General features: G+C 41.3%; 1 protein-coding gene across 1 annotated transcript; it reads right to left on the reverse strand.

Annotated features, from left to right (window-relative positions):
- Positions 1-4,982: 4,982 nt before the first annotated feature.
- SNX18 (sorting nexin 18) lies at positions 4,983-26,848 on the reverse strand. The gene is made up of 2 exons (XM_061372103.1): positions 25,042-26,848; positions 4,983-7,410 (listed from the first exon to the last, which is right to left on the reverse strand). The coding sequence occupies exons 1-2, from the start codon at positions 26,609-26,611 to the stop codon at positions 7,157-7,159; spliced, it is 1,824 nt and encodes a 607-aa protein (XP_061228087.1). The 5' UTR covers positions 26,612-26,848; the 3' UTR covers positions 4,983-7,156.
- Between the last annotated feature and the right edge of the window lie 562 nt (positions 26,849-27,410).

The raw sequence follows: 27,410 nt of genomic DNA on the forward strand, positions 1-27,410 counted from the left end.
TCAAACTAGGAGGAAAGCGACAATTGCTTCCTCTTTCCTTCCCATCCTCCTGCCCTACTGAGTTCTAGACAGGCTTTTTTCCCACATTAGTGCACCAAGCAATGCTCCAAGGTGCAGAGTCTGCCCTTTAGCTGGTTGCTGCTGGGAGCAATTAGATTTTTCTTCCCCACCCCCAGGAATGGGGATATATATTGCTCAACTCTTTAGGCCAAACCCATTCCCTAAATATGGTTCAAAGTGTGAGCAATCAGTTCTTGAACTACTGCATGCTGCTTCACCACTGCCGGGGGGGGGGGGGGTGGAGGGGTGGGGGGGTATGAACAGCTGAGCCTGGAAAATCACCTGCTCAAGGCACTGCAAGGCTGAAGTTTTCTTTGCTTATAGCCACCTGGAGGGAACGACAGGCCCAAGGGGACAACAGCTCCAGCTGCTCGCCTCTGCAGGTGATGCATCAGCCATGTTTTTATTCAGGATTTAATGTATATCATCACAATCTCAATTTTCCATCTGATTTTCATGCCACTCAAAATTCAGTTTCAAGGCAACCTGACAACTGTTTACCTTAAAGCAGAGATCCAGCTGCCTTTCAGCATGCAGCTTGTGAATGGATGTTGCTTATGGAACAGCCCAAACTGTCTGAGAGCAACTGCTTGTACTTATTCACAAATGATTCCCAGGGAGACAGTGGGAAGGGGAAAAGATTAAAAAACCCCAAATATGATATTAAAGACTCTGCTGAAGAAGGTAATGGAATGGATGGACTTCCCTTACCATCTAGCAATCTTTCATTAGTATGTTCGGTCTTGTGTGCATGAATCCAGTGGATGGATTGTGCTTCTACACCACAGCTACACACGCACACAACATGGAACTGGTACAACAGTGACAGCAGGGATTTTTCCTCATACAGCTTGCTTCACAGATCCTTAACAAGGATGCAAGCAAACAGGATATTTGCTTGCATTCCCCACCCTTATTAAGCTCTGAAAAACTCTTCCTATTTTTCTCACAGTTGTATGAAGTGAGATCTACACGATAGATAAAATATGTCACAGACTTGACATGGCAATTGAATCAGTAGCACGGTCCTCAATTTCTTTGATTTAACAATTAGGATAGTCATCTCATCTGCAACATTTCTCTGAGTGAAGCAAAACGAAAGCCACTGAATGTGGCAGAACCACGCCAGGATGACACTGGAGGACTCTGACATTTCTTATTTTGCAAGTGATGCTTTGCAACATTGCCTGTGTGTTTGTGACTACTCCAGAAACTGCCTGGTAAACTGAAACTGGTGCTTGCAGCTCTTCCCCTTGTAACCTTCAGAAGCACTGGGATGGAGGTGACGGGTAGAGTACCCTCCTTAAAGAGAGGGGGGAGCCAGCTGAGTGCCTCTCAAGGTCAGAGAAGGAACTGAATGTCTCCTACAGCTCTTACCCAAGAGCTAGAGATAAAAACGGAAGGGAAGAGGGAGGACTCGTGTAATGTTAATTCCCTACTTTTATTTTTAGTGAAAAAACGTGACTCTTGCTTTTATTTCCAAAAGGAAAACCTTAAATAGCATGGGGTGAATCAGTACCAACTGTGAGACATACAGCCATGCTAACTCACTACAACTAGAACCTTGTGCTACCTAGCTTCTTAATTTTTTGTGCATTTATGTTATGCTCCTCATGTGAAGCATTATTTTGTCAATAAAAACCTTGCTTTTACTGTCAATTACAGGGATCAGAAGAGAGAAAAAAGATAGAATTAAACCCCCCCTGGTTTTATCTTCTCACAGAATGCTTTCATGTTCCTTGGAAATGCCTTTTAAAATTAAAACCAGTAAACCCTCACATGTTCCTTTCAATTTTTTTTTTGTTCAAATGATAATGTCATATTCCCTAAACCACCAGGAGTGTATTTTTATTGAAATTACAGGAAAGAGCTTTTTGACAGGCAACTTCAAATTCTGTAGGTTAGGTTCAATTGTAATCAGCAAAGGAGGGGAATACTCTGGGTTGACAGATGTAATTTTGACTCGGAGCCTAACAGTCTTCCCAGTGGAGCCAAGGAAGAAAATTCTCCTTGATTTCAAATTGGAACCAAATTAAGTGCTTAGTTTTAAATGGAGTTGCCAAGTAGCAAATCTATCAGACAGTTGGTATGGGAGACATCATTTAACTTTAGAAAATTGAGAGTTTTACTGTATCTAAAAGTCATCAGTATGGAAATTAACTCAGTGGACACCTGAGCTCTGCTGCTACCTGCATGAGTCTGAAGTATACTGAAGCTACATTACTTGTACATATTCTACAATTTATGTTCCTATGTATACCATGTATTACACTGCACTTTGCTACATTCAGAAATGACTAAAGTAAAAAACCCAGCATCTCCAAATTTAAGAATTGTAGAAGTAAGGTAACCTATGCGACTAATTCAGCTTCTCTGTGAATATGCATCAAAAATGGGCTCCAATGACATAACTGTGCATGATTTTTCTGGGAAGGTCTTTCTCCTTCCATCCACTAAATGAACAGTACCTGACTGAGACTACTCTATAGAGATTTATTTTACCCACTGTTCTATACTTGGCCCCATCCTTATTTGCCAAATAGTACTCACACCTCATTCTGAAGACTATTAATTTCCTTAGAAGGCTTCAATGTTTTTTTAAAGCTTAGGAAAGCAATGTCTGAAAACTAGTTTATACTTGCAATATTCCAGCAAAATGAGCTGGGTTTATTATTCCCCATCTGCAACTGACAGATTGAAAATGTCCTGCAATTTGTGGTGGTCTACCTAAAGAAATGAATTCTTGATTATTTTTTTCCCAGAGAACTTTGCATTTTGTAGCATTTTCTCTATTCAAAGCACAATGTCCATAACCTTCAGTGAAAACTGTGAATGCCAAGGGCTTTTTCCAGTGTAAGTCCTGGGTTTAAACTCAAGCCTACACAAAATGGAGAGCAAACTTTTCATGCAAATTATTTATTTTGTGCGCTTATGCAGGCAACTTTAATTCTGAGATTTTCTAACTCTTTTTTTACTGAATGATCAATCTTAGCTTTAATACAGTTTCCTAAACTGATCCCCTCTTCCGTTCTGAAGAAAAAACCCAGATAATAGAACATATGGAGCTGTACCAACATCAAAAGTACTGCCTGACAGAGACTGCATTACACTGTGTCCTTCAGCCCCAAAGCCTACAGCTCATCAACAGTTAAACTTTTAAACTCCCATATCAGACATTTGATTATTGAGCAAAGGAAGCAATTTCAATTAAGAGAAACAGAACATTGCTGTCCTCGCCACCAGTACTCAGGTTACCCATTTTGTGCGTGCTTACTATGCTTTTTTAATAGCAAAAGGCCATGGATGCTTTGGAAGCCTAAGGTATAATCAGGGACTGGAGGAACAGGCTTTTGTAGTCACAAGGCTTTCAGTCCTCTCCCTTTTCTGACCTTTGTCCCCATATGTTCCTCCCAGACCACCTCTGACCTCCACTTTGCTGTAGCTGCCAGGTCCAACTTCAATCTGGTGTTTCAGGCTCCTGCTTCTCTCCTCCCATGGCCAGGCTCAAATAACAGCCACACTAGGACCTACCAACTGCTTCTTTGCCCAGCTTCTGGTCTGGGAAGCTCAGCCTTCTGGATGAAGGAAAAAACAGGCAAGTCTCACTTAGCCACTGCTGACCAAGGTTAGAACCAAGATTGCTTGGATCAAAGGGGAGCTATGAAAAATTTATCCATCAAACTTGAGCACAGTGGGGGCTGGAGAAACCATAGTTTTACTTGGAAATATTTGGCAAATTTTCACAGGCAGTGTAGCAGGTGTATCTGAGGATGCAAAAGGTAGCGTGTTTGCCAAATTTCAAGTCCTTGCCCCAAAATATGAAAGACGTAAAGCTTTCCCACCAAACAGTTTAGAGAATTTAAGGAGAAAATAAAAACTGGTTTATTTTTATGATCTGCTTCTGAGAAACAGCTGTGCAACTTTCATTGAAGTTTCCCAGAAGAATTCAGTCTGGAGCAGACAATGAGCATGGAAGATGCTAGCTGGAATAGTGAAGGTTTGACAAAGCAAGAAGGTACTGCAAACAGGGTCTTGTAGTTCACCAAAAAGAAAACTGTGCCTCACCAAATAATGTAAGTATTTTCAGTGGAGGCAGTTGATTAACATTTTCTAAAGACATTTCAATTTTATACCCAACATATTATTTCATTTTTTTCTCAGCTTTTCTTGGTGCTTTTCTTGAATGTTTCATCACCACATAATTTTTCTCTAATGTCTCTGAGTGTTATAACACTTCTCAGAGAAGTGTACCATGCCATTGGACCTGAATCTGGTAGAGAGAACTTAGAAAAGATGCAATAGAAGCAACTGTCTTCTCTGCAAGTCTCACACAACAACCAGTACCTCTGTGGATCTCCCTGCAGCTTTCAACTGAACCTCTCTAACTCCTAACATATATACCAGCTACTACTTGTCAATGAAGAAATTGTGATGCATCAAAACCAAAGTACAGAAATAAAGCAAAGGCATTTAATATTGTGCTATACAGCTAATTTGCTTTCCTCAACATTTATTTATTTAAAGGCTTCTGTTAGATTTCCTTTGATGCTTCCATAGCCCTGCACAATATACATTCACTTTAGTGTAGAGTACCTTTAGATCTCAGACCGCACCATCCAGTAGTCCATCAGTCATGAGTGGTCATGAGCGTCCTACTTGTTCCAAATGAAATTAAAACTGTAGTTCTCTTATAGCGCAGTAAGAATTAATGGAGTTCAGGCTTCCCACATCAGTTTAACTCCAACTCTGAGTGAGGAAAAAAGGAAGATGCTAATATGGATGGAGATTTGAAACTTTCTGTACTCTGCAACAATTCAGATCCAGGATTCCAGTTAAGCTTTGTTGGTACATCAAGTTTAACCAATTTAACCACTTTCCCCAAAACTTAAACCACCTGCCCCAAAAATTCACAAATCAGAAAGTAAGGTGAAGGCCATGACAGTTTATTTGGGAAAACTGTACCTGTCTGATAATGTTGTGTGTATACATATCACAGCTTTATTTGCTCCTGGACATGTACATGTCATTAATACTAACCTCCTAGAATACGTAAACTGGACAAAGATCAATTTTTGAACAGGTCTTAATACCTCCACATAAAATAAATTTGATTGTAGTTTGATGTAATTATTGCAAAGACATTTAATAAAACCGTATCTGGCTTAAGCAAACATAAGCCATGGAACTCAGCTCAAACCTAGCTCATCACTACCTCACATAATTAAAAGACATATGGGACCATATGGGAAGCTCGAGTACTGCTGGAAAGAGCTTTTGAGAGAAGTGATGAGTTTTGAAACTAGAAGAAGACAAGGAAGATAAAGAGCAAATCAAGCCCTATGACTATGGTCCTTATTTTATGGTCAGCCTTGCTGTTTGCAGCATTTATATACCAGCTAGAAATTGAGACTTTCCTCACTGATTGTCCTTTCTTTTACAAATGCTGTTTTTTTCCTCTTCATTATACTCTATTTTACTTCTTCGGGTGTGTACTAGAAGCACTGCCAAACACAAACCGTGTAAAATAGCAATATCCAAGCAATTGGGATGAGTCTTAAAAACAAAACTATGTTCATACATTTATTCCTTTAAAACAGGTGTGGAGTTAAGCTACTGAAACTCACACAATCCAGCGAAAAAAACCCGCATGTTTCTGCTGCATAGGTGAGGAATGATTTGTACTTAAATGTAACTGTTGCTTAACTTCCTTTTCCAGGCTTTAATTTGTTTAAGCTTTGACTAATTTAATTAAAAACAAAAAAGTAAACATTTTGCTTCCTTAAAGATTTTGTTATTTTTGCTTAGGAGAAAAAAAGATAGGATAAATAAAAAACCTCTTTCATACTGACATATAAGTAGGAAACCAATTAAGTAGGGAACACAGAAAATTAACAGGAAATAAGCCAGAAAAATCTTTAAAAGATAGTGTTTACATATATATATAAATGCACCCTGCTTGTCAAAAACAGTTATACAAAAAATTAAGACAATTGTTAATTCTTGAGTGTTACAAACATTAAAATGCCACCTGTTTTCCAAGTCAGTTCAGCCAAGACTTATTTCAGGTCATTTATATCACTGAACATCCCTGAAAAATTGTAACTTAGTAAACTAATGAATCACAGTGGAGTTTCAACTCAGACAACTGGCAATGTAGATGCAAGTCTGAAGTTAAACAGCAACAGAACAATGAGCAGATCATTTGAAACTTAAAAAATGTCCATGCAACATTGCTTGCATTCATATCCCCTTAATACACCTAATTTTTATTAGGCTAGCTATTCAAATACCCACTCACAGTAATGCTGTATACTAAAAAAATGCAAATCCCCTTCACTGTATTATTCATTTCAGAAAGGGTGTTAAGTGGTGTATTTTTGTGTATGTGCTTAACATTCTACTACATGTAACGAGTAGTCTCCATTTTCAGGGAAAGTGTGAATAGATTTAAGTCCTCCTTTCTGAGCCAACATTTGTCGTAAGACAGTACTTGCTGTGCAAACTCGATGGCAGCTGATTTTTTTTCCAGTCACTGTGAGGTTTTATAATCAGTTCTTGTCATAGGCATCAACCCTTCATTCATTCAATAGTAAAAATGTGACTTACTAGAAAAGGAAAAATAGAGTCTAAAGGCACAGAATCACATAGCTGCTCTAGTAGGAGTCTGTAAACAGAGAATCATTTGAATTTAGGAAATCCAAATCTAGGAAAGTAAAAAGGCATCTGAAGCAGGCTTTTACCTCGCCAACTTCCTTAAAGACCCAAAGGGTTCTGAGGTCTACAAAGTATGCGCTAAAATACCGTATTTTAAAAAGCAATAAGGCAAATAGTATACTCATTATTTCAAAGAAGTTACAATGGTAGTGTAGGCATACACAGTATAACTTAGTTACAATGCGTGGTACTGTTTCTACTACATAGCCCTATTAACTGTTTCCTTTCTACATAATCGGAGATCAAACCAGGGTTCCAGGTGAGCACAAAACCATCCTTGTACCACCAAATGCCACTGGCAACAGTTCTTCAGCAGCAGCATTTGCTCTGCTGCCTGGATCACGTTCATGCTGAGGGGAGTTCACAAATCAAAGTTCAGAGATTAAACACTGTCATACTTGTGAAGAGCTTCTTCTAGCTTTTGTGTCACTTTTTGAAAAAAGAGTATTTGCTGTTGCAAGAAATGCTGCATCTGTGATTTAAAGTCCCTCACACGAATTTTGTGAAAATGATTAATTTCTGCTAGGGTCGCAAAAGAAATAATGTTACAGCGTTCTTGAATGCCCTCAGCTTTTTGGAGCTCCATCTTCCCCTCTTCCACATGCCGCTTACTCTCCTTTACTTTGGTAAGGGCTCCTGTGTAAAGAACAAAACAAAATAGTTGAACTGTGAGGACAACGTAGATTTAACTACTGTACTTTAACAAGTGATTTAATAACAAGAAGGATTTGTATAAGGCTCATTCTAAATGTATTTATATGTGTCAATACATGTATATATATGAAAAGAAATAAAAGCATTTTCATATAAAAGTCACAGAACAGTGAATGTTGTTTCAAAAACACCATACTTCAAGGTTCTAGCTTGCAAAAGTTAGTAAACCATGCCTATTACACAATCTTAAAAATCAGATGGTGTCCTTGAGAGAATATCTGGTAAGTATACAACTACTGGGGAAAAAAATGAAAGAAAATTAGTCAGATCAATTTAACCCTACATAAATGCCAGAAAAAGCAACCTCACTAAGAAACTGGACTTTATGAAACATCACTTTTCCCAATCTTTGTGAAATTTCAAAGGAGATCTGAATACGCAAAATCTTGCCAACACACCGTCTTGCTTTTACACTACAGGTACCCAAAATTGATTATTTGGAACTAGAGAATCTGAAAGTTTATTTCAGTTGCAGATATCTTGTATATCACAGATACACAAAACCTAACAGTCTTGTAAGAGCTGGAAATAAAAACAGAACAAAAGAGTCAACAGTTCTTCTCCAAGCACCTACTTCAAGCGCACACATCCTACAAAAACGAGGTACCACCTGAAACAGACCTTCCCAAAGCAAACTTATAATGACAGAGCACCAAGATATGACTTAAAACATTGATTTTCTTGGATTCAATTATCCATAAAGCAGAGTCTTTGCCTTAAATATCACACACATATTTTATCCATAAAACTATCTTCTCACAAGATGTTAGTGATAGGACATTTTCACATCCTTCATGATCACATTTATGTTAAGTATCCCTTTAACTATTTGTAATCTTGTAACTCTCTCTCCTTTCAGACTACACTTCTTACCATGTATGTGACTACAATTCACTGACACACTACTCCCTTCACACTGCCATGAAGGAATGCTGTTCTGTACTCCCTACAGTGGCACTAGCCAGCAGGCTAACAGAGAAACCTCTCTATATATTCCAGCAAGACAACATCTGCTGGGGAAGCAGGTTTGTCTTCTTGTCAAACTGAATCCACATATGTAGTAAACACCATTAAACAGTAAAAATATTGTTCGTCAGCAGTAATACTATCTTCTGTCCTTTCCTTCCTGTGCCTGTTTTACAAGCCATTTCAGATGCATCTCCCCGCATTGCACCAACACATCTCTGCAATTCAGATCTGGAACATGACCTCATGCATGGATGCCTCTGGGTTCGCTGCATGCATAGCAGATTCAGAGGCAACTGGGGAGCAAGGTTGCTGCTCGCTGCATTTCAGTGAGCCTACTGCACTTCATCCCCTGCCTACCTCCAGCCCCTCACCAGGCAGTCAGGTAGAATGAAGGATCAAGGTATATTCTTAACAGAAGCAAGTTAAAGTATCAGGTGATTTGGCAGACTTGGGGGGAAAAAGGTTGTTACATTTGTTAAATGAAATGGGGGTTGTGACTTGCATGATAAATAAAATCTAGAATTCCTAAAATCAGAGATGCATGTGCAACTTTTCTCCATTCAGCGGGGGAAGTTTAAATGCAAACACTCTGAAAATACTTCCTATGTCATGAGTACTTCTCCACTATTAAATTTGCATTTCTCTGCTTAATTTGCATTTAGGCTGTGCTGTACAAGACATCTCCTGCCTGCAGCCCTGGTATGAGCTCTCAGTTGCAAGTGTAAGAATTATCACGTCCAGTGTGATGTACTTGCAGAAAGACCATATGAAAGAATTTCCTTTTTAAATTGTGGCAGGGAGGTTATTAACAAGATAAGCACAAACTGCAGGCTGCATGGCTGACAGAGGTGGTATTCAACTGCCAGAGGCCACTCTCTGAACCTGGGGTGCCAAAGAGCTGTACAAAGGCCAAGGGCAGCAGCTCTCCATGGGGACTGTGAGATGATGGCTGTGCTCCAAACCTTCCTGGCCCCCATGGCACGCTGGCAGGTAGCTAGAGTCTCAGCACTGGCTGCTGCAGCAGACTGACCTCATCATCTCCACCTTGGCCCAAAAAAACACAACTGAAAAACCTTTTCCACATGCAGAGGTGCCAGCAGTAGGACTGTGCCAGAAGACCTGCATTTTCTCCTCTAAGGAGTGAGGAATCTCCAAGGAAGGGCATGATCTGAAAAATATTTGATCACCTCTTCTGCAAAAAGGACCCTTCTTTCAACAAACAAAACCAGGCTGACCAAAATTTTTCTCTGCATTCTGTGGGCATGGCAGGAATCCATGCATGGCTGTGAAAAACTGAAATTTGGGAGTTACTGGAAGCCAGATGGAGCTGGTTAAATAAATATGACAACTGTTCAGTTGTGATGTGGGAAACAGCTTCAGCTGTTATTTCTGGAATGAACAAACTGGAAGAAAAATACTGAAATTTAGATCATCAGCAGCTGAAAGCATAACTCAGTTCTGGAGAATGTATAATCTTCAAATTATTTTACATCGATCTAAAACATACATTTCCAAACACTAGAGCCCTTCAGATTATATGGATTATGCATTATGCATTTCTTGCCATTAAAAAAAAAAAAAAAAAGATTTATAATTAGGGAAAGGAATCCAAGGGGAAAACCCACAACCATTAACACTGCTCTCTTAATGCATATGGACTCATACTAGTCCTGTAGTAGAATTTCCTTTTAAAAGTAGATAGATTACAACTGGATATCAGCAATACAGGACAAAAAGATTATACGTATGCTTAAGTACAAACTTGCTTGTTCATTTGAAGTGCTTTTAAACAAAGTGTTGAATTATTGGTAAAACAATCACTGCTTTGACAGAGCCTTTCCCAAACACACATAAAAAAAAAAAAAAGCCCATGTGCTTTACTTTAAGAAGCAAATAATGATTTTTTCCAAAATGTAATTTTTATTAGTTCAGCATCTACTGAAGTCTGCAAGACTTGGTAGACTTATCTCTTAGATTTAAATCTTAGAAAAAAGTGTTGCTAGATTGCACGGCTTTGCAAGCAGCTTTACTAATAACATACCACATTTAATCTCAAATTTTCTCTAAATGTTTCTCCATAGCCTACAGCCCTTGCATTTTAATCTACATGAGAAAAACTCTGAGCCAGAGCTGAGACTCATTGATGTCGAGGGTGCAATGATCCATGCAGGTTTCTAAGCAGTAGGACAGGGTGAGGGAATCAAGAAACAGAGAGCAGCCCCTTGTGTGCATCCCTGCTTGAAAACTAGGGTCTTGCTTAGAGATGCTAGAGCAGAGGATGGATCCCATGGTAACCTCTAATGCCTCCCAACCTGCAACTCCTAACCTGTCACACCAGGTCACACCATGAACTCCCCCACCTCCATCCTCACTAACCTATCAACATCACCCTCAGCACCTAACACAGCACCTTCTAGTCCCCACTGCGGCCGTCTCAGGGTGCTGAGGCTGAGCAAGTCCCCACCATCTAAGTACACCTGCAGAAAGAACCTCTGGGTTCTTCATTTAGTGATGTGAACATCTAGCACTGGTTTGAGCAACCCAAAACAGCAAAATGTATTTAAAAAGCAGAATTATGGCAGCCCTAGAAAAAGCTAATACACATTTCTGGGAAAAGAAACAGAAGGAGCCACCTCCTAATGCATATTAGCTTAAGGAGATCTTCTGCTAAATACATGTCTGGGATAAATACCCGCCAATGCACTGTTCCCAGAGGAACGGAATACATAAAAATAAATTCTTGTGGTTTTTTTAGCTTCAGCTCTACAGAGTCTGTAAAGTCTTGTCCACGCATTTAAAGCTTCAGTCCAATGAAAAGATCTTCTGTCAGGAGATCGCATTCTAGTACTCAGGACTAGTTTTCAAACAGTGAAGAGGGCCTGGATCAAAGATGCTGCAAAAAGCTGTGCCACATCTATTTCTGTTCTTAAAGGCAGGGAAAAGAAGACGTGAATGCTGGTCTTTATTGCCCAACGCCTGATGTTAAACACACAGTGGTGCTCATGGAATGCTGCTAAAGACTTAAGAGAAACTCACAGATTTCAGTACATGTTTTGAAGTACTTGTCTTGAAGTATGAGATTAGACAACACAAGATGATATAAACATGTTTAACAAGGAACATTTATAGTATTCTGCTATCAGCCAAGAAGATGGACAACATAAAATTGCTGCTAGAAATAAGCAGTTCCAAGCTGTAAACCACACAACACAAACAGCAACCTAAAGGGACACTGAGGAGGTATCAGGAAAAAGTGCACTGAATCAGTAAGCTGCCCATATAAACACAATGTTGCAATGAGGCATGAAGAGTCATACATATTCAGAACAATTAAATGAAAAAAAGAATGAACCTGACAGCACACAGGTTTGGGTCAAACAAAATATCTTCACATCACCTGCAGTTTCATTACACCTATAAATGCTTTGAGATTGTGTGAAGATTCAATTAAAAGTGGATTTGAATCCATACTCAGAATTGTATTCACTCTCCCTCCACACTGTAACAATGCACATATGCACATAAACTTGCACTGATGCATATGTCTCTCCAAGCTCTCAAACTGCATGGCAGGATCAGCCTACGAGCAGCCAGCCCCACACTGGTTCTTCACACTTAGTGTATATGACAGTCATCCAAGTTGCAGCTTGCAAAGTGACTTGAAGGCAAAAGTTCTGGGGCTCAGCTCATGAAGACTGAAATCAAGACTGCTCTTCATTCACTTTCTTTGCCTTACATGAAGTCATGTCTTCACTGTGCCTGCCAGCACAGGTGATGAGAAACCAAAGAACAGTAACTGCTAAGGGTGTACCATCATTCCACTGTCCCATTCCCACCTCTTAAGTACCTGAACATCAACTTTCAAGTGTTGCATGCAGCCATCAGAAGTGAAATGTCAGCTGTATCAGAAGCTTCTAATCCAAGTAAAGATAAATTCAGAGGGAATTCTTTGGGGCAGGAGTCCTTTTTACCCTGTATTTCAACAGTGCTTACTACAGTTTCATGCCTGGGTCTGCTCGATTCTTAAAAAACTATAGGCAGTAATTGTAATACTGATACTGTTCCTAACAGTATTACCATTTCCAATTGCTACAGCAGTCATCTAACTGCATATACTGCATACAGTGCATATGGCATGAAACAGAAATGTCAACATTGCTAGAACGCAGCACTTGAAGTAGCAGTATCTGCTGAGGTCAGGCAGATCAGCAATTCAGGAAATACTGAACTTAAAAGCTCACCCAGCTTGTAGGAACCAAGTTAATTTTTTAGATCCTATAACTGTAATGTCTTTATCACTGCAATTATTAAAATATTTCTTTAATTCCAGTGATGAATTCTGCTAAAACAGAAAAAGTAGATTTCTTTCATTAGTAGTGTGAGATACCACTTCACGTGTATATCAGTTTATGACTACAACAATCTTTGTCCAGTGGTTCCCAATGATCTCTTACAAAGAATGTTACTTTCTGAAGTGCATTTTTAATGGAGCTGTGGAAGGGTGGGAGACTGAAGCAGTGGGCTGGGTGCCAGCCCAACAGATTGCACTGCTCCTCACGTGACAGCTCTTTGCCTTTCCTCCGGCTGGCCCTGGCACTGCCAGGAGGGAGGCAAGCAGGAGATGCTGGTTGTGCTGCGGGTGAGAAGCAGTAACCATTCAGAAGGAGGAAAATGGGGCACCTGGCCACCAACTCCTCCAACCATGAACTTGTACTTATTCTGTTTGTAGAATCTAATAGCAAATGATACCAAAAAGGACAACAGCCATAAAAAATGTCAGAATGTGAAAAAAAACGCCAAAAAACCCAACAAAGGAGGGTGATTGTTCTGGCTTTGTCATCAGTGGTAACTGGCAAAACCCAAAAGCACCATATTCTTGATTACCACCTTCAAGAAATCTCCCAGCCAACAGGCTTTGATGCAACACCAACATGTGTCAAAGACCAAAAGCTCCTCTGAGAGATGGCTCTTTCACAGGGAAGGACAGCTAGATCAGAAAACACTGTGATCTTCAAAGAAACACCAAAGTTTGACAAATAAAATCTCTCAGCAGTTGCATTTCAGAAACCTTGTGCAAATAAAACAACCTGTGCAATAAACAGTTTTTCAATTTTTTACAACAAGGTACAAATGAAATTTTGTGCCTTACTTGCTAAAAAGTAAAACAACCTTCATTTCCATACCATTCAGATGCCCATCATGTTAAATGGTCTAACAGTAGGCATAAATGTGTCCTTCAAAGGAAGCTATTCACTACTGAAGGGAGTGCTCTGATCTAGTCTAACAATTGTTTGCTTTACTTTTGCCACAAGACACTGTTTCTAATATGTGACACCATCCTAAAAGGGAAAAAAACAATATATTCATGATGTTGCTTTCATCAAAGAGTACAAAAGCAGAAAATGTAAGTAGAAATGTGTTCTTTTTCCTTACCTAACAGAGATTATTCAACTACAGCTCTGTTTGCAGACTGGGAACCGCACAACCTGGGTAGCCCGCGTGTGTGTAGCACAGTTTTGATTTACCCTTCTTCTCAAAGAAACTAGTTTGGAGAAAACAACATTACCTCTAACCCAGAGACTGCTGCCAGAACAAGCCTGTCTACATGGCCATTCCCCTTACACCAGATCTAGCGAAGACGTTATTATGGGATGACTCAAATGCCTAATCCAATAAAAAAACCCCTGCATTTGGCCGAGAGGAAAGGGAGATGGTGGCTTAGGTTTAACAATGGCTTAGTTAAGTGACCCAGCTCACCCAAGGGCTATGCAACCATTAACTCCAACACAAGGGAAGTTGCAGAACCACCATATGAGATTACACATAACATTACAACCTACCCAAAAAAACAGCCCCCAACCCCTCTCCCCCCAATTTAAAATGAAACAATGAAATTGTGTGTAGCAGAATAGAGATTTTACTACACTGACAGACTGTTCACTTAAGAGTGCTGTGAGAACAGATTAACAAAAGATGCTGACATTGAGATTCTGCAAATTCTTTACATTTTCTGGCTAAGATTTAGAATGGAAAGCAGCATAATGGGATTTGCCTAAAATTGAAACCAGAAGAGGTCTCCAATAGAGACTGAACTGTATAAAAGAAATGTCACAAGTACTATTACACTAATTAAAGTAGGAATTACTTGCTACTTTAAAATCTGGTTTTACAGTTTAAAACAGAAAAAAACAAGCAACCTCCAACATCAAAGGCAAAATGATGAAGTCACTTGCTCCTTCTGAAAGTGCCAACACAGCAGTTTTCAAAACCAGTCTAATTCACAGATTATATTCTTCTCCTTAAGGGTGCAAAACTACTTTAGCAATATTCTCTTTTTTTCCATAGTGAAATTTAGAAATATAAAAATAAAATATATCAAATTGCAACTACTTTAGTATTACAGGGTTTTATATACAGATACATGAAAACAGCAATAATGCTTTTAGAATTGGCAGCCTCACAACAGTTAAAAAAAGTGAGCTTAATTTTTTTTTTGTTGCCCATTGCTGTTAGAACTCCCAGAATAAAACAATACTACCTATTAAATCTAGGCTTATAAATTACAGTACTGTGCTGACATCTAGGTTAACACTGACCAACTGAAGGACTGTTTATGTCAGACAGAATTATTCATTCTTCCAGTTACCCTGTCGCAAAACTCATCCAAAGCTGTCACCCAGATGCATCCTTCAGTTCAAAATGAAATCACCTTCTAATCTATATAATTCAGATATCACACACAAATAAAACAGTCATTGCTAGAGATTGCAGAAATTTAACCTTAAGCTCACCTGGTGGTTTTCACATATACATTCATTAATATATAACCAATTAACAATGGTGTAGAGTGAAGAGTCACTCAATTTTAAAGAACTGCTAGGGTTCTAATATTAGATGTCTAATAAAGATTTTTATTTATTTATTTTACTTTAAATAATGTGATACTTAAGACCTGATTATCTGTGCATCTATCTTCCAGGTGGTGTCCACAGGCATAGGAGGGGCATACATGGCCAGTTTATTTATCCAAATCTACAAAGACTGTAATCACACCTGTGCATGTCCAGAGGCTCCAAAATGCTCATTGTACTGAAAATAAACTATCACACTGGCAATGTGCATTTCAGTTCCAGAGACCCCAGAGGAATCTACAAGCTCTGGTGTGCAGCACCTCCAGTATGAGGGTTTTGCTGGACCATGCTACACCACACTTGCTATGCGAATAACAAACCATAATTTGCCCCTGAAACAGTTAATAATAGGAGGTGAGAGCAAGATGGCAAAATGAATGAAAGAAATATTACAGAATTATCAGTTTATTGCACCTACTGCCCCACATAACCTCATTAAGAAAACAAAAAAAACCCACGGTGCTAGGTAACCAGATGTAAAAACTGCAAAAGTGGATGGAGTTTTTCCATTCAAATCTTGAACACAGCAACTTTAAAGCTAATATATCCTTGCTTATTGTACACAAACAGTGTTTCAAGCAAACAAATTACCTTACTTTCACCACTAAAGCATGTCTGAACTGTATTCATGAGTAGTTCTGACTTCACAGTGATACGTGAAAGGAGAACTTTCAGGAACAAACTGATCTTAATAATCCAGGTAAACTGTGCATATTGCTTTCCATCACAAACAGAACATTTTGCACCCCAACCTGAGAAGCAAACACTAAGTAATGGTGGTTCTGCCCAGTCCTAAGGCAGTCAGTTCTTTCCGACAACCATGTGTACCACTTTAGGAGTTTTCCTTTAGTATGGCCTCAGCTGACACTGCAGACTGCAGGGAATGAAACTTAAAATGAGGCTGGTCACCAGAAACACAGCACATTTGCCTGTTAGAAAGCCAGCCATGCCTTTTAGGGTGGACATACTTGAAAATTTAAGTGATTGCAATATGCAGAAGTACAAAGCTGAAACTGACTGCAAGTAGCTTTCTTACTAGTTACACCTAAACTAGGCATCAAACAGGCTTTTAAGGAAATCTCTGGTTTTCCACAATTTAAGTTGGTCTATGACATTTTGGTCATCACAGGTTCTGAACACTAGTTTCTCCCAGTTGTGATGGTAAGGATAGGCATTTTTTCTGTTAGAATGATGCTATAGCCTCTAAATAGGTTTTGTAAATGCCATCTTCATAATACTGACTTCAAGACAACAACTTAAACAGAAATTATGCTGTGCATGCATGATATGAATTAATTTTCAGCAAAACTGTTTAACAGCATATGAGCAGAAATATAATCATTCATCTTCCAGAAGAGATAAGATGGATAGAAACTACGGTGCAAATGGATCTAAGCATTATTGTATTAAATGGTAACTTCTTCAAAATTTTCATAAGGTTCATGGGATATGGGTGGACAGAAGAAGACAGGTAACACTGCATACTGATATCCATATAACATATGGATATCAACAACATATTGATATCCATATACCATCTTTGAGAGAAGCAAGTAAAATGCAGGTTACACATCCCTTCTTTACCAAGGTGCTAGGAAAGACCTGCTTTTAGTTGTCATTCTCTGCAAAGGCTGAAGGGAAGCAAATAGCGAGCGCTATTTATGTTGTCTGCTTGCCCATCATCGGCTTAGCTCCACTACTGTTCCTAAGATGAACAAATACAGCATGTATAGACAGTTTAAGACAAATGCACAGGAAAAGAACCCAGATTCAAACGAAATTCAGATACTGCTCCACTTTTTCTCCAGTACCCTCCAGTACTCTCTCTTAACAATCTGAATGCTACAGTACCTCTCTAAGGACAAAAATAAAGAGGCTTCTTGTGGCAAGAAGAATATAGAAGGTAAACCATCATTAATGCCACCAATTAAAATATATAATACAAAAGCAGATAATTTGAAACACAATTTGAACATTATAATAATATAATGTTATATTCATAATCTGTAAAAGAAATGCTATATATTATATAGTTACATTAATTTTAAACTGTAAATATATTTAAATTAATATGTTACTATAGTACCTATTATAGTATAGAGAGAGCACTGGAGTTTTATAAAGCTAGAAGAGAATTGTCTGACTTTTTAGGAGGAAGGGATCTACAGTTTTGAGTTTGGGTTTACATAAAAACTGCAAGCAGATTCAAAATGCAGTGTCATTATCATAATATTTGGTAAAATGGATTTTTCTTCAGTATACTGCCTGTTAGCCAGCATAACTATTTGCACATATAAAGATTCAAAATTGTAAATCTGAAAAAAAAACCAACCCAAAACAGAATAACAAGTTACTTCTTTACCACAGGACAAAAGAGCAATGTAAACTTTCAATCACAGCATGAACCTGCTTTTCCCATTGTTACGAAATCATTGTATGGAGGCATAAAAAGGGTAGTATAGTTCATTACTATTACAGAATTTGTCCACCCATGATGTGCACCTACCTAAAAGGAAGGCTGAAATTATCACATATCTTCCAGCTCTGACATAATAACAACCCAAAGTCACTAAGAACTAAACAAATTGTTCATGTATATTCTGTCACTGATTTCATGAAAATCCACTCCAAAATTTAAACCACATTTTTACTAAGTTTTTATATTTATTTATTTTTATTTAATTTTAATCCTCACATCTGGCATGAAAGATATAGACATGAATGTGTAGAAAGTGCCATTTGTTTGCTCTAGCCTGCTAATAAGACTCATGTTTTGAGAGCTAAGCCAAATATGATTTCATTTTTTAGTCAGAATTTTCAAATTCTGTGCTATTTGAAGCAGGCAATTTAAAATAAGTAAGGTACAAGCTGGATGACTTTATACAGTCTGTACACATTAACTTGGCATTTTAACTGTTCAAACAAAGTCTAACAGTGAAGTCATGGAAAGATGCTGGAAAGGCTGAAACATGTCCTTGTTTCAAAGGTGACTTGCAAAATAAAAAAAAAAGTCAGGCAGTTTGTTTGGTTTTGATAATATGCTTACAAAGACTTGGGAAGACCTCTGGGAAACACTTTCCATTTGCAGTCTACCAATCCTTGCCTTCCCTGTTTGGTTGGAAGTCCTTTTGGCAAGCCCCAGAGCTCCCAGCCGGAAGAGAACCATCTCACCATTTAGATTCTTCATAAGCTTCAAGCCGAAAAGGTATTACATAGTCTTTGAAATAAAATTACTTCCTCTTTCTACAACGTAATTTTCAACTCTTGAATGTCTACACTGCTACTCTCTAGCTGCCCACAGGGTTTTTCCAGTAGACAGGGTCTTGCTTCCCATGGTGAGCAAGTACCCGTAAGAGCAAAAGAGGTGACAATGCACTTCCTGTGGTCAATCTCAGAGGTGTGACCAAAACTTCTCCAACCTTCTAGAACTAAGTGTGCAGTCTGGATAGCCTTTCCTGTGTGCAGTAACACGTGCAGTCTCTCCTGTGGATGAAACAGTTGCAGCCTTCCTCTGCTACAACCTGCTTATGAAAAAAGGGGTTTTATCAGCTATGAAATGTCTCTCTGTCATCAAACGTGTATGAGATCTGTGGTTTTCAAAAAGCTAACAGAAAGACATCATGACTGTATGAATTTTGCTCCCTTAGAAAGCTAAGGTAAAAACAGATTGTGGCAGAGCATAAAAGAAAAAAAACCCCACCCCAAACTCATACTTCAGAGTACTTTTTTTTTTTTTTTATCCTTGTCGTGGTTTAGCCCACAGCCAGACAGCTTGTTACCCACTCCCCCCCCCTTCTTGCCCTCCCCCTACTCCTGGGGGAACGGAGAGGAGAATCAAAAAGAAATGCAACTCCCATGGGTTGAGATAAGAACAGTTTAGTAACTAAGGTATAACACAAATCACTACTGCTGCCACCAATAATAGTAATGATAAAGGAAATAACAAGGGAAGAGAATACAACACCCCATCACCAGGCGACCGATAACTTGCTCCCCAGCCCGACCAAGCACCGACCGATACCTCCTCCAACCCTGCAGTCCCCTCCGCCCTTCCGGGTCACTCCCAGTTACCTCCTGGGCATGACGTGCTGTGGTTTGGAATACCTCTTTGGTCAGTTTGGGTCAGGTGTCCTGTCTCTGCTTCCTCCCGGCCTCCCCTCCTCCCTGGCAGAGCATGAGGCCCACAAAGTCCTTGGCCAAACCAAAACATCATTTTTATCAGCTTTGTTCCCAGCCCGAAAGTCAAAACACGGCACTGCACCAGCTACCAAGAAGGAGAAAAAATGACTGCTGCTGCTAAACCCAGGACAATCCTCTTTCTGTCTAATCTTCAAGAAAGGCTATTGCTCAATTTTAGACTTGTTTATTGTTATCCTGATTTCACACACTGTAAAGAAGCTATAATTTTATACAGTTTCTAAATGTGAAGATTTCTTCACATTTTAGTAATCTTAAAGTCTGAGTTTCCTTCAGGTTACCTTCAAATACTGGGTGATTCAGCAGCAAGCAGACAATGCTGCGTCATCAGTGTAACAGTTACAGGGAGGCAAAAACTACAAGTCACCATGGAGCAATCCATCTTCATCCATTCTCCTCAAAGTCCTTAAACAGATGAAATGCAGGTACCCATCTCTTTTTACTGCTATAAGGGTCACCCGGCTAGAATTACATGCCTAGCTCTTGGCCAGTAGCTACCTGAGTTGAACCCATGCAAAGTATATGTATTGGAGGGACAGAGGGAAGGGGAAGGGAAAAAAAAGGTGGATAAAAGGAAAAACAGGGATAGAAAAGCCACGTCTGCACAACAAATTAAAAGGTTAGAAAGTAAGCAAGAGAGAAAAGTGCTGTTTTTACACTGTGATGTAAAATTTTAGGTATGAATTTTGACCAGTCTTATTTATTCATGAACACACGTACTGCTCTCCTTCCCCCTGCAAAAACAACATTGCTGAAAATCTTACAGAGAGTTCTAGGTTGTGTTTTTCTTGATGCCTGCAAATTTGATGCATTTCCAGCTGGAATGTTTTTTCACTTATAATTTTCTAAGACATTCTAAAAACACACTCAACATATTCTTTAAAGCCAATGTCTAGAGTTACGTTTGCTTCAGGTAAATAACACTATTTGCCTTATTTCACCTTTCACAAACAGTGATCAAGAAGCAAAAAGGTACTTCGGTTATTTTTTTTAAATAATTCTTTTAAATTTTGGCATGTGGAATTGCTGCCTACATCTTAGAAAATATTTAGACCACTTTCTCAAATCTTTTTTTTTTTTTCAAATATCATAACCAGAAGTTTGTCTAGCATTAATACCATAATGTTAAGAAAAAGGAGAAATCTGGAAAGCAGAGATGAAACGGCAAGTTAGTACTTCTTCCTCTTTCAGGAATGACAAGAGGCTAATTATAGTAATGCCTCAAACAAGAATTAAAAGAAATCCCAAAATCTGTAACTTCCCTACTCTCATTAAGCAAATATGAACACAAGAGAGCCAGACAAGCATGAGCTACAGTATGATCATACATGATGTCAAATTCTCACATATGCATAAATTTTCTGAATCTGAACTTGCATGGGCCTGCAGTGAGCATTTATGTTGAAAATTATTGAAGTCAGAAGATCTCATCAGCTGAGTGAAGCTCTAGCAATTAATATTTAAGAATTATTTTGCCAAGAATGCCTAGGGATTTTCCACAAGTAGACCTTAAAACACACACACACAAAGTAACTACAAACGAAGAGTGCTTTTTTGGAGGCTGCTTTTCTTTTCACAATTAAAGCAACTGAGTCTAGTTATTTCTTGAAAAACACTCGAGTCCTACAAAAGATAATTACAGAAGTGTAGCTTAGGTTTTGAGCCAGCTGAACTTAATATGCCTCTTCTACAAATATTTTCCCAGAGGCTAAAGGAAACTTAGTACATCTAACATATTTGGATCTTCCACTCCAAGAAACACAGGTATGCACAGGATTACTTTCATGCAAGAACTTTAGAAGCATTTACCTATGGAAGGTTGGCGGCTAGATTCATACAAGTATTTGGGTGCTTAGATACTCGAGACACCACTTTGCTGTCATCTACCCCTACAGGTGCCAGTTTTCCCCTAATAGCCTGATTTTCCAAACAAAACATATAAAACAACAACTCATTTGTAAGGGATGTATGCCTTGGGGCTGGTCTGCTCAGTGCCAGGCTCACTGGGACTATCAAACCGAGCACTTCCAGAGGGTTTCCAACTCCACATGTTCTTTGTTGTAGGACTCCATCCAATTAATCTTGAGATCTGGAGTGGAACACACGTGAAACCAGGTAATTTCTCTCACAAAGCACTGACAAGTTGATCTTTGATCTGCACATGGGACAGAAAAGTTCAGATCTTTCCTCTGTCTCTTCTGGAGCAGGAAATTCAACTCTTCCTTCCCTCACAGAAAACTTAAACATGGGCACTTGAGATAAAGGAATCTTTTAAAATCTCCCACTGGAGCTATCACCATCTCAGTATTCCTACTTACAATACTTGTAAGATAATAAACACTTAAAAAATATTCCCCCAGTCCATTGGTTCACATGTTTTACAGAAGAGACCAAAATGACAATCTCTCCCTGCATACTTCAGAACGTGTATGGTCCTCAGCACAGGATGCAAAAAGACCTGGACCCCAGAGCCACTAAAAGCACGACAGTTAACATGTTTTCCTGCTAATTTGCTGACAAAGCAACAGTGGGGCTTGCACAGCTTTGATTCCTAATTCCAGAGAAGACAAAGCCTAAACAGAGGGCAAATTCTGTCTCTGACATATTCTCTGTCCTTCTCACAGAAGTTGAAGAAATTATTAAAGAAAACCCCAGATATGCAGACTTCTCAGTCCATACCACAAAACACACTTCCGAATCACATTCAGCAGCTGTTCAACTCTCTGCGGAACAGCAAACCCATGACAGGAAAATGCAGTTGAATATTCTACCCCCAGACATGGGCATGGTTTGGGCACAGCTGCCTTTGGTTTTTTGGACCTTGTCAGGTCCAGGGAAATACAGAAATGGAGTCTGGAAAACACTTAATTTTTTATCCCAAGTGCACTACATATTTGCACTAAGTAGAAAACAAAGGAGAACTACCCCTAACTTCAGAGCTGCTCTTCTTAAAAGCACAGCCATGTAAGCAGCGCATCCATCTGGCTACTGTTTCTACCACTTCCAAGGTCACTTTGGGGTCATTTTACTGCACAAAGATGTAGCACACTAGAAAATAAAACACTTGAAGAAAACCACGTCAACTCTCTTTTTCAGATGATCTATGACCATCACTGGATATTTGTTTAGTCTGTTCAGACAATAATAATTCTCAAAACTGGCTACTATTCCAGATAGTAAATTTAAAGAAAGCTGTTACGATGTAATAATAGCAAACAGTTCGTTTTGTCATCTGAAGTTTACAGTTTGGGATTGAAAAGTTATACCTTGTTACATACACGTAACTCTGAAGAGTAATAAAACAGCAATACATTAGGTGTAAAAACCATCTTCGTCTCAGTTTTCCTCCTGTTTGCCTGTCTTGTAACAGGAATGACAACAATGAACACGTACCCCTGTTCTAACCCCTTTCAAGCTCTTGCCATTTTTGGATGGCAAGTATACACCAGGGATAATACTGTGTTAAAAAGTCGTGCTAGCCCAGAGGTGCTGGAGCATTAAGAGCTGCATGCAGGCTGGCTGTATGTTTCTCCAAACAACTCCAGGACAGTGCTCTGACACAAAATAACTCTACCTGCGTCATGCTCATGTACTGCTCTAGTGGAAGCACATTCAGATGAATTTTCCTTCAGGAAGGTAAAGCTAACCAGTAAGTGCAAATTCAAGCAGAACTATAAAGGACAGAGGGTTGAGTTAAGCATCTATCTTATTGTTCCAAATCCTCTTTTCAAGGTCACATCTTCAAAAATTATGCAGTGAAGAATTCTATGTAGCCTTAAAGCCTGAGGATATGTTATTTAAACAGTGTATATAATCTTCTGGTATTTTCCACCCAATACAAAATCCTTCCCTTTATTTTTTTCCAAAGGCTTACAGATAATCCTATTATTTGTTGACAACTCACTTTAAAATGCCGTACTCCCAAACACAAGGCATTGCCAAGGCTGCCCTTCTCTCCAAATCTGCATTACTTGTGAGTTGTTATCAGAACATGCCACAGCAGCCAGCAGAACAACTGCTCAGAAGTTAGACTGCACACTTCCCTCTTCTCTTAAAAACTGTATGAATACTGTTAAAGTTTCCACTCACAATTTTCAAGATTTGACAGCAGAATGGAGATCTGAATTTGATGTATGCAACTTCTGATAAAAGCTTACTTTATTAAATAACATCAAATTGCATGCTTGTATAAAATGTTTCCTCTGATCTTCCCTGCAATAATGCACATCTCCTGGGAGTCTGCCTTTTTGATCTGTGGGAAAAAAACCTCTCTCAACTCTTTTATCATCAAACTCAATGTTCTGTTTCAGATGCAAAAACCCTGGAAATGTCATGTAAGGACACAAAAGACTGATTCACTATGGGTGACAATTCAAGCTCTGCCTCTTGGGATGCAGAACATCACTTACTAATCTCCAAGTAATTTTCAATAAAGCTCATGCATTTTCTCAGGTAATTGTTACACACACCCATTTTCTCAGAGCGTATGTGATATTTTCTTGACCTCTTTCACAGGTGCAATCCCCACACCTCCCTGATTTTTGAGTTGAAAACTATGGTTAAGGTATGTAACTGTAAAAGGAAGGAATGATAGGCTACTCTGCTTGCAATGCAGCATATATGAATATCATTAATTTCACTGCAGGGAAATTGTCTACACGCACATAGTGCTACAAACTTATGTTCAGCTGAGCAAATGCCACTAGTTATAGAGCAGATATTTCTTATTTTCTGAAGTTTCTTTCTGTCTGACAGATCACAAAGCACCATACAAGCAGCAATTTGAACCTCAGACTCATGTTTCAGCTAGAAAGATGCTGAAAGCATAACAGGTGAGCAGCATATTTTTACGATAATAAGGGCAAAGGATGAAAAACTCCAACTAAGAATCCTGTGGCGGACCATTATACTTTCAAAGTCACCAAGAAAGTTTAATGCATGGCCAAACTGAGAAACCCCAGCAGCTTTAAACATCTCATCTGACTGTCTGACTCTGCAAAACACACATACCACCATGCACACCTCAAAGAAGGTGGTTAATGGGAGGATAACCCGCATCTTCAGATTCCTTTATGTTTATTACCTGGTAGATCAGAGATTTAAGACACCCAACATGCATCAAAGAGTAATGGGTGTTTCCATACCACTTGATTTCCAGGGTTTGTAAACAAGACCATTAATCTTTAATATATCAGCAGCACAGGCAGATGTGGTTTCTTTCAATGATACACAGCCAAATCCAGCAACCTCTTTCCAGTCAAATTCCTAACTATGTCTAGACCTTTGGTACAGAGTGAAAACTGTCACTGATTTGGTTTTTGTATTTTTAACAGATTTACCTGAGTAAACGTGGAAAGATAAAACCCAAGGCCAGCAAGCCAGATGCAGGGCAAATTAGACTCCGGTCCCTGTATCTGCATGCTTACTACTGATACATAAAACTCCGTACTTTCAGAAAAACATGTAAGGATGTTACCTTTCTGGACGTGGATGATGTCTGGAAAGTTTGCCAAATGCCCCTGATACAGCGCTAATAAATCCATCACAGGATCTAGGTCCTGCCGGGGCTGATCTGCAAAGAGGTCCCCGATGGCGTCATAGGCTTCTGCAGTGAAGGCTATGGCTTGGTTGAGGCCAGCCGAAAAGGCTTGCTGGTCCAGCTCAAATGCCTGACTGAGGCACTTGAAGGAGTGCCCCACTTTCTGGTATTCCTTCTTGAAACCAGTGACTTGTTTGCGGGCAAACTCGTTGGCTGTGTGATTAAGCTGCAGGGCACTCTCATCCATCTTCTTCGTGAAGGCTTTGAAGCCATCTACCTGGCTTTCCACCTCCTGCAAGTCCAGGCTGGCCCCAGGGCCTGTGGGGACACTGATGGTCAGGAAAAAGTTAGCACCTACCATCTCATCCTTCTCAGCCTTGCGCTTGCCTTGTTTCCAGGCCTTCTCATCCGTGCTGGGACAGGTTAGGAAGTGTTGGAAGGCATCACACTGAGCCAGCACAGGGTGGCTGCACATGTGGTCCATCCACCAAGCCAAGCCTTTGCGACGTTTGGAGATGAAGTCCTCCTCGAAGCGGCCGGTGGCCTGCTTCTCTGGCAAGTGGGGCACAGAGATGACGGGGAACTTCTCAGCCAGGCGCCCATAGAGCCAGTCAAAGTGTTTGTAGCGGCGGTGCACCTGCTGCCCGGTGTGGCTGGGCACCAGCTTGTAGGCGATGTAGCTCTTCATGCCCTTGAACTTGGTCTGCTTGGTGGGGTCCTCGATGGAGCACTGGAAGGGGTAGGGGTTCTCCTGCCACTCAGGGCCTCTGGGGCCCAGCACCACGCACAGTTTGTCCCCGTCCTTCACGAAGCCTGATGCCTCGCCCAGCACGAAGGCCTCCCCGCCAGACTTGACGAAGGTGGAGAAGCGGTTGAGGTTGCGGCTCACTGTGGCCGAGCTCTTGGCGCCGCCGCCGCCGGGCGGGTGCGGGTGTCCCGCGGGGTGACCGCCGCCGCCACGGGAGCCCAGGGAGAGGTCGGACCGGGTGGACAGGCGGTAGCGGCCGGGGGCCCCGCCGCCCGCCGTCTCGTAGTCGGGGTAGGAGCTGCCCAGGGCTCCCGGCTCGTCGGCCACGGTGGAGCTGTCGTCCCAGTCGTCGTCCCAGTCGTCATCGCTGCCCTGGCTGGGCTGGTAGGAGCCGCCGTAGGGCGCCGGCGGGAAGGGGTACCCGGCGGCGGCGGGGGGCAGCGGGAAAGGCTCGGGCGCCGCCACCGGCGGGGGCTGCTGTGCCGCAGGCTTGAAGGCGGCGGGCGGCGGCAGGGGCTCGAAGCCGCCGACGGGCACGTTGGCGTAGCGGGCGGGCGGCGGCGGCTCGGCGGCAGGGGCGCGGATCACCTGCACGTAGGAGGCCGGGAAGAGGCCGCGGTCGCCGCGGCTGTTGACGCCCTCCAGCCAGCCCTCGATGTCCTGCTCGCTGCACAGGCTCAGCACCTCGTGCTCCCGCAGAGAGATCTCCCCTGGGTTCTCCGACCTGAAGTCGTACAGCGCCCGGGCACGCAGCGCCATGGCCCCGCCGCTCCTCCGGGGCAGGGGGTACTCCCCGCTGCCGTGGTACCGCCGCCCCTCACCTCACCGCACCGCACTGCGCGGCGCCGGGGAGGCTGCAGCAGCGAGAGCGCCGGGGTGTCCTCTGCCTCCGCGTCCCGCCGGCAGGGACGCCGCGGCGGCTGACCTGCCCGGGCTCCGCTCCGGTCCGCGGCGGCTCCGAGTCCCGGCTTCACCCCGGCGGGCGAGGCAGGGCGCGGGGCCGGGCCAGCGGCCGTCCCACGTCGCCAGTTTCGCTAATCCAGAGCCGAGAGGCAGGGCGGAGGAGCCGAGCGCAGAGCGGCCGCCCCCATCGATGGGCTCGGCCCACGTCTTACCCTCGCCGCCCGCCCCCTGGCGTCAGCCCGGCCTGGGCCCGGAGCGGTGCTCGGTGGCCCGGTTAGAGCGCGTCCTGGCGGGCCTCGCAGGCTGTAGCACCGCACGTTCGGTTCTGAAATGCGCTGGGTGGTTTGTCAGACGCCTGGCAGATTTCCGCAGTTCCTCCCGACACCACGGAGGTGTCCCAGCACCTCTCCAGGTTTGGCTAAGGACCTTGTGCACCTCCTCAGGCGCTTGGTTCTCTTCCCAGGGCTCCCGTGATGGGACGGGACTGGACGCAGCTTCAGCATCTCCATGGGAGGTGCATCACCCAGATGGTGTGGAGGGTTGCACTGTTTCTGGAGGTCCTCTTCCAGCTGATTGTGCTTTCAAAGGAAAGTAAGGTTGAAGTTAGGAAAGGGTGCGTTTTACATGTGGAGAATGTGTATTTCAGCCCTCTCAA

Source organism: Neopsephotus bourkii, unplaced genomic scaffold (genome assembly GCF_033783945.1).
Source record: "Neopsephotus bourkii isolate Nb327-2 ecotype Australia unplaced genomic scaffold, CSIRO-AGI_Nbou_v1 NB_1594, whole genome shotgun sequence".
Taxonomy (NCBI): domain Eukaryota; kingdom Metazoa; phylum Chordata; class Aves; order Psittaciformes; family Psittacidae; genus Neopsephotus; species Neopsephotus bourkii.